Here is a 15,428-nt window from a genome sequence, read left to right as displayed (position 1 = left end):
AATCCACAACCGTACATGCGATCGATACAGCGACTTCACCGTTTGAAAGACACGGCCCTTGTGAACGCATCGATATGAAATTTATGTTGATAAACTTAAAATTGTGGCCATGCCAGCGATTTAGAAAAGAGCGTCTTTGTGTGTTTTGCAGGAAAATTTTTTAAATTTTTAACATGGACGGTCAATGAGAGTGGTTTTGTCACTCTTGTCCTTTAGAAGCTCCTGGAACTAAAACTAAAATACGTATCACAAAACTGATCACATTGCCTGAAACCAGACAAGCATACCTACGTTTTGATATATAAATTGTGTATGACAAGTAGATCTTGTGGGCGTGAGAGCAATTTGTTCGCCCTTTTTTTAAAGATAATTTTTGTTTTCAAAGATCTCCACTCTAAAGGTCACATGACACACTCTAAACCTGCTCCATAGGATTACATTATAACCGATAAAAAAATCACTAAACGTAAATTGCGTTTTCACAAAAACCGTAAAAGATATCAATCTGAAAAGTCATGTTTGGATAGCTGAATATTTTGTGACCGCTTTAAAGTTTGTTTGGTGTCTGTAAGTGAAAGTATGAAGGAGCTGAAACTTTTGGCAGAACGTGTGTTTTGAAGCAGGAAAAAGGATGTTCTCATTGACTTCAATGTTAAAAAAAAGTGTCTAAAAGCTTAATATTTTAAAAAGTATAAATAGTACAAAAAAACTTGAAGAAGTCCCATCGTTAGCTGAATGAGACGAACATTTTAAAAGTTAAATGGTCTCAATAGCTCAAAGTATGCAGAAGTTACGCAGAGCCAAAAAACTTACGGAATAAAATTAAAATTAAAATTAAGAAGAACTAGAAAATGCATTCCCTGAGGAAAATGCGAGTGGGAATGCTGAATTGCTGAGCCCGCACCAAAGCCATTCACCATAACCACTACACTATCTTTAGGACACACAGCTCCTTTCTCTATCTGCAAAGTAGAGAGTATCCTGACTTCCTGGTCGCCCCTCCCCCCTCAGGAGGTTTCCCCTCCCCCCAGGTCAGTGAGGAGGAATATTGCACTGAGGTAGAAAGCTATTTATGGAAAGAAATTCCATTACAAACGCCTTTTAATTCACAGACCAATACATTAATTATGCCTCCAAACAAAACGTAATAAATCCACAACCGTACATGCGATCGATACAGCGACTTCACCGTTTGAAAGACACGGCCCTTGTGAACGCATCGATATGAAATTTATGTTGATAAACTTAAAATTGTGGCCATGCCAGCGATTTAGAAAAGAGCGTCTTTGTGTGTTTTGCAGGAAAATTTTAAATTTTTTTAACATGGACGGTCAATGAGAGTGGTTTTGTCACTCTTGTCCTTTAGAAGCTCCTGGAACTAAAACTAAAATACGTATCACAAAACTGATCACATTGCCTGAAACCAGACAAGCATACCTACGTTTTGATATATAAATTGTGTATGACAAGTAGATCTTGTGGGCGTGAGAGCAATTTGTTCGCCCTTTTTTTAAAGATAATTTTTGTTTTCAAAGATCTCCACTCTAAAGGTCACATGACACACTCTAAATCCCTTCCATAGGGTTACATTATAACCGATTCCATTTTCTGAAAAAATCGCTAAACGTAAATTGCGTTTTCACAAAAACCGTAAAAGATATCAATCTGAAAAGTCATGTTTGGATAGCTGAATATTTTGTGACCGCTTTAAAGTTTGTTTGGTGTCTGTAAGTGAAAGTATGAAGGAGCTGAAACTTTTGGCAGAACGTGTGTTTTGAAGCAGGAAAAAGGATGTTCTCATTGACTTCAATGTTAAAAAAAAGTGTCTAAAAGCTTAATATTTTAAAAAGTATAAATAGTACAAAAAAACTTGAAGAAGTCCCATCGTTAGCTGAATGAGACGAACATTTTAAAAGTTAAATGGTCTCAATAGCTGAAAGTATGCAGAAGTTACGCAGAGCCAAAAAACGTACGGAATAAAATTAAGAAGAAGAATAATAAAAAACGAATATCAATACTGGGAATGCTTATTAAAGCATTCCCACTAATAATCAAAAACGAATATCAATACTGGGAATGCTTATTAAAGCATTCCCACTAATAATAAAAAACGAATATCAATACTGGGAATGCTTATTAAAGCATTCCCACTAAAAAACAAATATCAATACTGGGAATGCTTATTAAGCATTCCCACTAATAATAAAAAACGAATATCAATACTGGGAATGCTTATTAAAGCATTCCCACTAAATAATAAAAAACGAATATCAATACTGGGAATGCTTATTAAAGCATTCCCACTAATAATACATTTACGGATATCAATACTGGGAATGCTTATTAAAGCATTCCCACTAATAATAAAAAACGAATATCAATACTGGGAATGCTTATTAAGCATTCCCACTAATTAAGAAGAAGAATAATAAAAAACGAATATCAATACTGGGAATGCTTATTAAAGCATTCCCACTAATAATAAAAAACGAATATCAATACTGGGAATGCTTATTAAAGCATTCCCACTAAGAACTAGAAAATGCATTTCCTGAGGAAAATGCGCGTGGGAATGCTGAATTGCGGAGCCCGCGCCAAAGCCATTCACCATAACCACTACACTATCTTTAGGACACACAGCTCCTTTCTCTATCTGCAAAGTAGAGAGTATCCTGACTTCCTGGTCGCCCCTCCCCCTCGAGGTTTCCCCTCCCCCCCAGGTCAGTGAGGAGGAATATTGCACTGAGGTAAGGAAAGCTATTTATGGAAAGAAATACCATTACCAAACGCTTTTAATTCACAGACCAAATACATGAATTAAGCCTTCAAACAAAACTTAAGAAATCCACAACCGTACATGCGATCGATACAGCGACTACACCGTTTGAAACACAAGGCTTTTGTGAACGCATCGCAACCAGTCTATAGCAACCCTCCATAGCAACCAGTCCATAGCAACCCTCCATAGCAACCAATCCATAGCAACCAGTCCATAGCAACGAGTCCATAGCAACCGGTCCACAGCAACCCTCCATAGCAACCAGTCCATAGCAACCATCAATAGCAACCAGTCCATAGCAACCAGACCATAGCAACCATCCTATCAACCAGTCCATAGCAACCATCCATAGCAACCAGTCCATAAAATCCAGTCCATAGCAACCAGTCCATGGCAACCAGTCCATGGCAACCAGTCCATGGCAACCGGTCCACAGCAACCCTCCATAGCAACCAGTCCATAGCAACCATCCATAGCAACCAGTCCATAGTAACCGTCTATTGCAACCAGTCCATAGCAAACCTCCATATCAACCAGTCCATAACAACCCTCCATAGCAACCAGTCCATAGAAACCCTCCATAGCAACCAGTCCATAGCAACCAGTCCATAGCAACTCGTCCATAGCAACCAGTCCATATTAACCAGTCCATAGCAATCCAGACCATAGCAAATATCCTCAGCATCCAGTCCATAGCAACCGTCCATAACAACCAGTCCATAGCAACCCTCTATAGCAACTGTCCATAACAACCAGTCCATAGCAAACAGTCCATAGCAACCGGTCCAGAGCAACCCTCCATTGCAACAAGTCCATCGCAACCAGTCCATAGCAACCATCCATAGCAACCAGTCAATAGCAACCAGTCCATAGAAACCGTCCATAGCAACCAATCCATAGCAACCAGTCCATAGCAACCAATACATAGCAACCATCCATAGCAACCAGTCAATAGCAACCAGTCCATAGGAACCCTCCATAGCAACATAGCATAGCAACCGTCCATAGCAACCGTCCATAACAACCAGTCCATAGCAACCCCCTATAACAACCAGTTCATAGCAACCGTCCATAACAACCAGTCCATAGCAAACAGTCCATAGCAAACAGTCCATAGCAACCCTCCATAGCAACAAGTCCATAGCAACCAGTCCATAGCAACCGCCAAAAGCAACCAGTCAATAGCAACCAGTCCATAGAAACCGTCCATAGCAACCAATCCATAGCAACCAGTCCATAGCGACCAATACATAGCAACCAATCCATAGCAACCAGACCATAGCAACCAGACCATAGCAACCGTCCATAGCAACTGTCCATAGCAACCATCCATAGCAACCAGTCCATAGCAACAGTCCATAGCAACCAGTCCATAGCAACCCTCCATAGCAACCTTTGAAGGAAGAAGATTATGATCCAATCAAGCACAGATACAAAAATCGCACCTCATCCCTGGTATAATAGAAAAGGATAATGGAGCGAATGGGATGTTGACGGTGCTTAAACACAAACAATGTCAGAAAATTAAATTTTATAACAATTTATTTAAAACCTCAAAAATCGTTTTTTGTACATTACAAAATACATCATTTAAAAACAAAATTGCCAGAGTGTCTGATTTGGGTTGCTGGAATTCCCCAATATTGAGCTACTGGTCGATTTAAAGATGTTGTTGGACCCAATATATTTCGCCGTGGCCGGCTTCCTCAGGGGTTCCACAAGCGACCAGAATTTATAAAGCCAGCTCTGAACAGAAAAATAGAAAACAACATATAAGGAATTCATATATCATAATTTCCATTAAATATATTTACATTACACATGTTGTATTTCCTTGAGGGGGATGCACTCTAATCTGACAGCCAGGAAAAAGTAGAAACTGACACCAAATCTGCACGATGACCTGGACCCCAGGAACAGATCAGCCCCCGAAGGGGGGAAAAACGAATGCCTTCACCCGATGTGTCCGTGCTGCGTAAGGGCATAGGCTGGACCATAGGGGAGGAAAGGGACCAAACTGTAGGGAACACAACACACCTATTGAGCATAATGTTCCAATCATGAAAGAAAAAGAAATACTTAACCACTTCCCTACCGGCCCATAGTAAAATGACGTCCACAAAGAACTTCTGCCGTTCAGAGTGGACGTCATATGACGTCCTGGGCTTTCCGGGTGGATATCTGAATGATGCCTGCAGCTAAGAGGCATCATTCAGATATCCTTCTAAACTGCCGGCGATTCTGCACAACGTAAGAACGATCATAGCGGCGGTTCCGCCGCTAGATCGTTCTTACAGGCGGCGGGAGGGGACATCCCCCCCCTCCCGCCGCCATCCGGTGCTTCTCCGGGCTCTCCCGTGCCATCGGGGGCCCGGAGAACGAATCGTCCGGCGCTCGCAGGAAGCATAGAGATGACTGGTGACCAGATGGTCACCAGTCATCTCTATGACCGTCGGAGGACCCGGGCGCGATGTGATGACGTCACGCCCGGGTCCCGTAAGTAAACAAAGCCGCGATTGCGGCTGCTAAGCAACCACAAGCATGAGATCGGTGAATTTTTTTTCACCGATTTCATGCTTTCCAGCCTGGAGGAGAGATGTGGGGTCTTATTGACCCCGCATCTCTCCATAAAGAGTACCTGTCACACACATTCCTATTACAAGGGATGTTTACATTCCTTGTAATAGGAATAAAAGTGATAAAAAAAAAAAAAAAATTAAAAAAAAAGTGTAAAAAAGAAATAAATATATATAAAAAAAAAAAGAAATAAAAATTTATTTTTTTAACGCCCCTGTCCCCGGTAGCTTGCGCGCAGAAGCGAACGCACACGCAAGTCCCGCCGACATATGTAAACGCCGTTTAAACCACATATGTGAGGTATCGCCACGTGCGTTAGAGTGCCAGCAACAATTCTAGCACTAGATCTCCTCTGTAAATCTAAACTGGTAACCTGTAAAAAATTTCAAATCGTTGCCTATGGAGATTTTTAAGTACCGAAGTTTGGCGCCATTCCATGAGTGTGCGCAATTTTAAAGCGTGACATGTTAGGTATCTATTTACTCGGTGTAACATCATATTTCATATTTTACAAAAAAATTGGGCTAACTTTACTGTTTTTAAATTTTTTTAATTCATGAAACAATTTTTTTCCCAAAAAAAGGCGTTTGAAAAATTATTGCGCAAATACCGTGCAAGATAAAAGGTTTCAATGACCGTCGTTTTATTCCCTAGGGTGTCTGCTAAAAAAAACATATATAATGTTTGGGGGTTCTGCGTAATTTTCTAGCAAAAAAATTATGATTTGTACATGTAGGAGAGAAGTGCCAGAATAGGCCCGGTATGGATGGGTGTATAACTGCCCGGTATGGAAGAGGTTAAAGTGAAAAAATCACTGTTACACTTACTGGCAAAAAGCAAGATTTTTAAGCACAGAGGACTGCCAGATAGCCTCGTCTTGTGTAGTACAAGAGAGGAGATGTATCCAATCCCACAGTCTTAAGAAAAAAACACAGAGGGCAAATGAGTTATTGTATCAGAGATATGAAAAAAGAGAAAAGAAAAAGAAATTAATTTATCATTAAAAAGTCATATATATTTAAGGTATGAGAATATATCACACCAATACCACTAGGGGTTGCTGGTTAGCCAGGCACAGGAGACAGAGCAAAAGTATATGCAGAGAGTACTTAAGATAGCCAGTGGGTTATTGGCCAGTAATAGAGAAGAGTAAAGAAAGATAAGAACAGCAAGCAAGTTGAACAAGCTGTCTGGAGACAAGGGGTCATCACCTGTATGTGGTCGCAGAGCATCAGAAGCGCAATAGGAAGCAGCAGAGTGGTGGAATAAGCTGGCTCCTTATAAACCCCCCCCGCAAGCCCGAGCGTCTGACGTCATCGGGCGTGGGCGGACAACTAACACAGACGGCGCATGCGCCGGGTGGCCGGGATCTCCACATTGCCTACAACTCCCATGATCCCACGGGTCATCAACCCTGACAAGGATAGATGGGCGGGGATCTAAATCCCTGGTGATGTTAACCAGGAGCAGTGCGATGCACAGGGGGAGGGCAGGAGGAGGAGGTTCGGCAGCTGCAAACAATGGGCATTCAAAAGAAGCCCTTGTGTGTCCATACGGCCAAGCCAAGAACGCCTCAAAGAGGCAGCAAAAGACAACATTGGGTACATTCTGACTGAGGTGTCCAGGACCAAGCGATCATGGGGACACACAGCCCAGATGGAGGGGGGGGGTGGTGGGGGCAAAAAAACGGGGAGGGGGAGGGGAAAAAGAAAGAAACAAAAAAATCTCCAAATGAACGGCTGAGTGTCATAAAGTGTCAGCTGCTAGATGGCCACAAGATGGCCAAGCAGAGATAAAACATCCCCTATCAAGGAAAAACAACAAGGACATCCAAAGTAACATTTTAATTATCAACAACGGTATATACAAATTTATACAACATATTTGCAGACACAGTTGTTCAATATTTATACATCTATATTTGTAAATGTCTCATAAAATTTGTATATTCTGACACAGAAGACTAATCTACCTCTACAGGGGAACAGCTAGAAAGTAATGTAGAATAAAAGAACAGAAGGGAAAGAAAGGAAAAAGAGAAAGAAAAAGGGGGAAAGGGAAAAAGGGGGATGTTAGAATAAACAGAGGAGCAAGGGAAGTTTATTAAGGGGCACATAGGGCAAACAGATGATACGCAACTGGTCAGCTTCAAAATCCAACATTAACAAAGCACCCTCCATACATCAGCAACAATTTACAGTTATAAAATAATATTGCGCAAACCACTAAGTGTCGTGGGTCAGGCTGCCAACATGCCAAAGTGGATACTAAGTGAAAATATTGTGAAAAAATGTAGCGCCAAAAATGAGTATATAAACTATTAAAAGAATATAAATAAAGTGAACAAGATAGTCAGATGATCGACATCACCGACTACTCTAGTCACAAAGTATGTAAACCTGTGAGGTGAATACAACCACATATATCAGAATTGACTCAGATGTATGGTAGTGCCAAAAAATAGTGTCAGTATATAAAATACCACAATCAAGAGTGGTATATAAGTTCAAAACACCTGTTCCTTCTCAGACAAACACTGAGATAAAATAAATGAAAAATGGTGAACAAAACTGAAATGTATAAACTAACGTGATGGTGTATAACCAAGAAGAGTAAATACACCTACAATATACAAATGACTGTAAAAGTCAGTGAGCATGACACCATAACAGTGTTTAAGGAAAAAAGTCTTTTGAAAGCACACATATGATCTTCAATTGTTGAAGTGGAGCCAAGATCTTCAAAACACATAGCACTCTTCACACAAGGGCATTCATAAAAGGGTAGGTACTCTTACCAGAAAAGATGGACCCTCAACCTCACCGTACGGTGGGAAGGTCGTAAGAGCTTGTACAGACTGACGTCTGGATCTGGGAGTCTTCCTTTCAGATGGTCAGAACCAAAGATAGCCTCAGGTGGTCTCGATTAGCCAAGATAGAGTGTTGTGACAAGGATCAGCTCTTCAGATATGCTCCAAACATCCCAATTGTTGTGCAAAGGAAAAAACATATAGAGGTGCTCCTCATAGTGTAAAAAAGTTTTTTATTGCACTCACATGGCAAATTTCAAAAGTAAAAATAGTGAAAAGGCTTGCAAAGCCACACTAAAGATAAAAAATGCAAACAGCAAGCTAAAAAATCAGGATAAAGAACCACAGCAAACTGAAAAATAGCAGCAAATACTCCCACCTTGGATAAGTATGAGAGAGTTTCCAATAAGTCAATATGTCAGCAGTGGAGTTGCAATAGAACTATCACCCTACCGGTTTCGTCTCTATAGGACTTCAACTGGGGTACTGACAGTCTATCAACTCCACTGCTATAAATACCTGTTCAACCCGATCCGTTACCGCCAACACCTGATCCTCCTCGTTGCAATGGCGTGCGTTTCATATACACAAAACAGATCCTCATTCTGCGTTGCAGAGACCGGAAGTGGTCATAAGTGGACGCCGATAGGACTAAGGGGATGTCAATCACCGTCCTTCAAGCAGATAGGAGAACGTTCCCATCTGCTTTAACCAATAGGTATCAGCATCCGCAAAAGCGCGATGACGTCAGAACGTCAGCGCTGTGTATCAGGATCGTTCACAGCCTATGTGGGGGTTTCCAGGTCTCTCCCCTCTCCACCAATGAGAATGGTACGGAGCTGGAGGCGTGTCAAAACCGTCAGCAGCACTCATCAACTTCCCCATGCTAAGAGAAGCGTTAAGCACGTCAGCGCTGCGCTTCAATATGCGTTCCAGGGAGTTATTTTTCAAACAGTGTCACCTGTAGACAATATATAGAATCATTCGTGTGCTAACGGAAGACATTAATTCCATAAGGGGGAAAAGATCATCCCAGGTCATCCCCACAAACTAGAAAGTGAAATGAAACCATAAATCAAAGATTTGTATAAGTATAGCGCCCTAGAGGTAGGAATTGGCTGTAACGGAGATGGATTGAACAAAAACCATTGTTCAATCCATCTCCGTTACAGCCAATTCCTACCTCTAGGGCGCTATACTTATACAAATCTTTGATTTATGGTTTCATTTCACTTTCTAGTTTGTGGGGATGACCTGGGATGATCTTTTCCCCCTTATGGAATTAATGTCTTCCGTTAGCACACGAATGATTCTATATATTGTCTACAGGTGACACTGTTTGAAAAATAACTCCCTGGAACGCATATTGAAGCGCAGCGCTGACGTGCTTAACGCTTCTCTTAGCATGGGGAAGTTGATGAGTGCTGCTGACGGTTTTGACACGCCTCCAGCTCCGTACCATTCTCATTGGTGGAGAGGGGAGAGACCTGGAAACCCCCACATAGGCTGTGAACGATCCTGATACACAGCGCTGACGTTCTGACGTCATCGCGCTTTTGCGGATGCTGATACCTATTGGTTAAAGCAGATGGGAACGTTCTCCTATCTGCTTGAAGGACGGTGATTGACATCCCCTTAGTCCTATCGGCGTCCACTTATGACCACTTCCGGTCTCTGCAACGCAGAATGAGGATCTGTTTTGTGTATATGAAACGCACGCCATTGCAACGAGGAGGATCAGGTGTTGGCGGTAACGGATCGGGTTGAACAGGTATTTATAGCAGTGGAGTTGATAGACTGTCAGTACCCCAGTTGAAGTCCTATAGAGACGAAACCGGTAGGGTGATAGTTCTATTGCAACTCCACTGCTGACATATTGACTTATTGGAAACTCTCTCATACTTATCCAAGGTGGGAGTATTTGCTGCTATTTTTCAGTTTGCTGTGGTTCTTTATCCTGATTTTTTAGCTTGCTGTTTGCATTTTTTATCTTTAGTGTGGCTTTGCAAGCCTTTTCACTATTTTTACTTTTGAAATTTGCCATGTGAGTGCAATAAAAAACTTTTTTACACTATGAGGAGCACCTCTATATGTTTTTTCCTTTGCACAACAATTGGGATGTTTGGAGCATATCTGAAGAGCTGATCCTTGTCACAACACTCTATCTTGGCTAATCGAGACCACCTGAGGCTATCTTTGGTTCTGACCATCTGAAAGGAAGACTCCCAGATCCAGACGTCAGTCTGTACAAGCTCTTACGACCTTCCCACCGTACGGTGAGGTTGAGGGTCCATCTTTTCTGGTAAGAGTACCTACCCTTTTATGAATGCCCTTGTGTGAAGAGTGCTATGTGTTTTGAAGATCTTGGCTCCACTTCAACAATTGAAGATCATATGTGTGCTTTCAAAAGACTTTTTTCCTTAAACACTGTTATGGTGTCATGCTCACTGACTTTTACAGTCATTTGTATATTGTAGGTGTATTTACTCTTCTTGGTTATACACCATCACGTTAGTTTATACATTTCAGTTTTGTTCACCATTTTTCATTTATTTTATCTCAGTGTTTGTCTGAGAAGGAACAGGTGTTTTGAACTTATATACCACTCTTGATTGTGGTATTTTATATACTGACACTATTTTTTGGCACTACCATACATCTGAGTCAATTCTGATATATGTGGTTGTATTCACCTCACAGGTTTACATACTTTGTGACTAGAGTAGTCGGTGATGTCGATCATCTGACTATCTTGTTCACTTTATTTATATTCTTTTAATAGTTTATATACTCATTTTTGGCGCTACATTTTTTCACAACAATTTACAGTTGGTACATCAAAATCAAGGAACATAAGGGAAGGGAAAACAGGGGAAAGAGAAAATATAAAATCAGCTAACATATATCAGGAAATGAATCACAGAAATGACTTGAAACTTATGTACTCATTGAGTCCCGGGTATCGGGTGGCATTCAAAGATTGAATCCACTTAGTTTCCAATTGTAGAAGTATACAGTCAATGCCACCGCCTCTTGCATGTTCAGGGACATGCTCAAGTGCGGTGAACTTGATCATTTCGAGCGCAAAATTGTGCTCTTTGCCCACGTGTCGACCTATGGCAGTGGTCATAAGTCGGCTACGTAGTGGGTCAACATGGTCCTTAATACGTATGTAAAACGGTCTTTTTGTTTTTCCGACATAAAAACAACCGCACAAACATTTGGCCAAGTACACCACTCCGATGGTTTGACAGGTATCCCTATGGCGAATAGAGCGTGTCCCACCATTAGGGAGGGTGGTGCTTGTGCCACTCAAAATAAATTCACATATGTTACATTTGTTGCAGGGAAAGGTTCCAAATTGAGATTTGCTTTTATTGCCAGGGAGGTTATAATGACTATGGACCAATTGGTCTCTCAAAGAGGGGGCACGGCGGTACGTAATGTCTGGTCTCTTTTGGATGTATTTAACTACAGTTCCGTCGGCTAGGAGTAGTGGCCAAAATTGTTCTAAAATACCTCTGAATTGGGAATAATGTTGGGAGTACTGTGTAATGACACGAGTAGGTTGCATAGTGTCCTTTGTTTTGGTGGAAAAAATAAGTTCCTGACGATTATGTCGAGCAGCTCTCTTATAGGCCTTCTTAAGAATTTTACGGCTATACCCTCTGTCCCTAAGGCGATGGTATAGATTTTTAGCGGCTATTTCGTAATCAGTTGTTTGTGCACAGTTCCTTTTGAGTCGTATGTACTGACTGTAGGGTATGCTATTGATAAGGGAATGGGGATGGCCACTTGAGGCGTGTAAGATGGTGTTGCCAGGTGAGGGTTTTCGATAAAGAGAAGAATAAATACAGCCATCTGCATCAACGTAAATTTTAAGATCCAAAAAATTGATACTTTCTTGACTACATTCCATTGTAAATTTTAAATTATATAAGTTGTCTGCTAAGACTTTCATAAATTCTTCGAGTTCATCTTTAGTACCTGACCATAATACAAAGATGTCGTCGATGTACCTGTACCATGCGATGGCATGGGACACGTACATCGAAAGATCATCTCTGGAAAAAAGTTCCTTCTCCCACCCCCCCAGGTACAGGTTGGCATACGATGGGGCACATTTTGTCCCCATCGCAACCCCCTGCACCTGGAGGTAGTGGGAGAGTCCAAACAAAAAAACATTACGTGTCAAAATAAATTTCAGGAGATCCAAGATGAAACAGTTATACGGTTGAGCCAGAGTGCCCCTATCTTTCAGGATATTGCCAATAACTTCAATCCCTTTGTCATGAGGAATAGCATTATATAGGCTTTCGACATCTATGGCTACTAGCCATGTGCCAGGGGGGACAGAAATCCCTTCAATGGTTTGCAGCAGGTCGATTGTATCTTTGATGTACGAATTTAAAGATGTTACATGGGGATGAAGATAGTGATCCACCATTGCACTTGCATTTTCAGTAAGGCCCATACAGCCAGACACAATCGGTCTGCCAGGCGGGTTAGTTATTGACTTATGCACCTTGGGAAGGGCATACATTGTGGGGATTCGAGGTTCTTGAACGTTGAGGTAGTTCCAGGTATCTTTGTTAATTAGACCTTTATGATAAGCATTAGTAATCAAGGAATAATATTCCTTGTTGTATCCAGAGATATTTGTCTGTGAAATGGGACGATACCATTCCCTATTGGCCAATATCCTTAGACACATAGTTTCATAATCAGCAGTGTTCATTACCACGACGTTCCCACCTTTGTCTGATGGCTTAATTGTAATCAAGTGATTTGCTTTAAGATTATTCAGTTCCTGTCTTTGAGCATGAGACAAATTATCTTCAGACTTTTCACTGGATAAATCCAATTTCTCAATCTCTCTAGTGGTCTGTTGTACAAAAGACCAAATGCTGGCATTCTTGTTCAGTAAGGGAAAACTTAAAGATTTAGGTTTATAAGATTGGGGCTGGGGGAAAGTGACCTCAGGGACAAGGATGCCTTGGGACGAGGAGGGTACCCAGGCATCGTCGTCCGTGTGCCCTTCCTCCCACAGTTCCATCAGATTATCTATTGCTAGGATTTCGTCTGCGTCATATTTTAATTGTTCAAAGGACAGTGAGTCAGAATTGGCCAAGGGTTTGTCATACATGACCTTGAACAGGAGTTTGCGTGCAAATAAATTTATATCTTTGATCATTTGGAACTTGTCTCCGCCCGTAGAGGGGCAGAAGGTCAAGCCCAATTTCAAGACATCAGTTTCATGTTTACTCAAGGAAAGGGATGACAAATTAATAATTTCTAGATTCGATTCAGGGCAGGGACCTATTTTCGCAATTCTATCATAAGTGGTGCAGGGGTGGGGGGTTGATCCAGTGTTTTGGCTAAAAAAATCGGTGCGATTTTTTTTTTTTTTCCATAATAAATTTTATTGGTGAACAGAATAAGGCTTACATTACATTTGGACAAGGAGTCTGAAATAAAACAGTAGGTTTTACAGCATTGATAATCAGAACCAGCATGTAATCAGGAGTACAGAAAAAAGTACAGCATTTGTCGACATACTTAACAAGTTATGGGATGCGTGCAAAGTTTATGACTAGTTTAATGATTATCTGCGCTTCCAACGGTAATCGTGTGTATGTCTCCTATCGAGTTCTATGTAGGTGTAAACAGCGGAGGAAGGCAGGGGATGGCTAGTTCATAAGGAGCTGACCAACTTTGCGTAATCACTCTCTTTTAATAATTTGGGTGTTGAAGTTGGCCAGCTGTCGGTACTAAATGGAGTGGGCTGTAGCGGGTGAGGGGATTGAATCTGGTTGTAGACTCCTCAAGGGGAGGGGGAGGAGGGATGGGTATAGGAGCGGAAGAACAAGGGGAGAAAGGGAGAAAGAGAGATTAAGAGCCGTGATAAGAAGAAAGAGAGAAGGAAGAGTAAAGTAAAATAATATAAAGTATAGGAAGAAAGCAATATAATGTGTAGATATCCAAACTTAGAATCAAAGAGAGGAGGGGGGGGGGGTGAGTGGGGAGGGGTATGCTGGGGGGGGGGGTTTCGGTGCGATTTTAGGATCAAGATTTGCAGTGCTCTGTGGAAACAATGACACAAGGTTAGGTTCACTTACCCGTCTCGTGGGAGTGGTAGTGGGTGAAAGAGAAAAGGGTGGAGCCATAGGTAAAGCCCGAGTGAGGAGTGCTGACGAGGTGGAGGCCACCTGCGGTGTGCCAGACTGTGGTAGTCGAGAAAAAGACCTGATATTGTCCAGTGTGGACGAATTAGTGGTGAATTGTCGCGTAATAGTAGATCCGGTGCGAGAAAGTGAATCCGATGACGCGGATTTGCGGTTGCTTTTACGTTTCTTAGGGAGTTGGTTCTGTGAAAGATCCCGATAGACCGTTGATTGGCTGGATGCTGCAGAGGAGACAGAAGACATGTTAGGTATATTGGAGGTATTAGGAGGTACATTTCGAGTAGGTTGATATGCTGGTTGTCTCGCAAATGTAGATGGAGTCCATTTGTATGCATACTTGTTATCGTATGCCGATTTGTCTCGCATATATTTGCCTTCCTTAATCTTTATAAGGTCAGCAGTATATTCCTCCAAGTGTTCTTTTAGCTCCTTTTCACGTTGTATGAAGAGAGGGCTAGTAGCAGCTAGAATCAGATCAATATACCAAGTATTAATCTGTAAATCAAGGTCAGTAATTTCACCCTCATATTGCTTGCAGAGGATGTGCATCATCCCGAACGAGCAAGTTTGTAGGTTGTCTTCCCATTCAGTTTTAAGTGAATCATCAATTTTCTTGAGGTTAGGGAATATTTGTATTCGCAGACCCCAAGGAGTAATGTGATTTTCACAGTATTTTGAAAAGTAATGTTTATGCCAAAATACTCTGACCTTTTTCTCTAAAAGTCTCTGTAATCTCACAAAGGCTCTGTCTAGTTCTGGTTCAGTAATGTCAGCTGAGTTTTGGCTGGATTGAATTTTATACATAAAATCTTCCCAGGCTGCACCTCAAAAATCCGCCATGTTGGACGGTAACCCTGTATAGTGGTGGATGAGGGATAGACCAAGGGTTTGCCCAAAAAAACAAGGGAAATGAAAAAAGGGGAAGGGGACAACAAAGGCAACGGGAAGGGAAGGGAGGGAAGCGAGGAAGGGAAGGGGAAAAGGGAGGGATACAAGAGGTTGAGTTAGATGCTAATGTTAATTACATCAAGTTGTCAATGTCGCAGTACAATTTCAACAAATCAATAAAAAGTAGGCA

General features: G+C 41.5%; 1 protein-coding gene across 1 annotated transcript; it reads right to left on the bottom strand.

Annotated features, from left to right (window-relative positions):
- Positions 1-4,369: 4,369 nt before the first annotated feature.
- Positions 4,370-15,180, bottom strand: LOC120929125. The gene is made up of 2 exons (XM_040340363.1): positions 14,285-15,180; positions 4,370-4,525 (listed from the first exon to the last, which is right to left on the bottom strand). Exons 1-2 carry the CDS (start codon positions 15,152-15,154, stop codon positions 4,370-4,372), a joined length of 1,026 nt encoding a protein of 341 aa, XP_040196297.1. The 5' UTR covers positions 15,155-15,180.
- Positions 15,181-15,428: the final 248 nt, after the last annotated feature.

The sequence above is a fragment of the Rana temporaria genome, chromosome 1 (assembly GCF_905171775.1).
Source record: "Rana temporaria chromosome 1, aRanTem1.1, whole genome shotgun sequence".
In the NCBI taxonomy this organism is placed as follows: Eukaryota; Metazoa; Chordata; class Amphibia; order Anura; family Ranidae; genus Rana; species Rana temporaria.
The sequence above is the reverse complement of the archived record's forward strand: the minus strand, read 5'-3'. Positions and strand labels throughout refer to the sequence as shown.

What these genes read in the sequence shown, in the direction of transcription:
- LOC120929125 (XM_040340363.1), bottom strand. Translation starts at nt 15,154, where the DNA reads ATGTATAAAATTCAATCCAGCCAAAACTCAGCTGACATTACTGAACCA. An exon ending in CTACCACTCCCACGAGACGG is followed by an intron (nt 4,526 to 14,284) that starts GTAAGTGAACCT and finishes TTTTCTGTTCAG; the next exon opens with AGCTGGCTTTATAAATTCTG.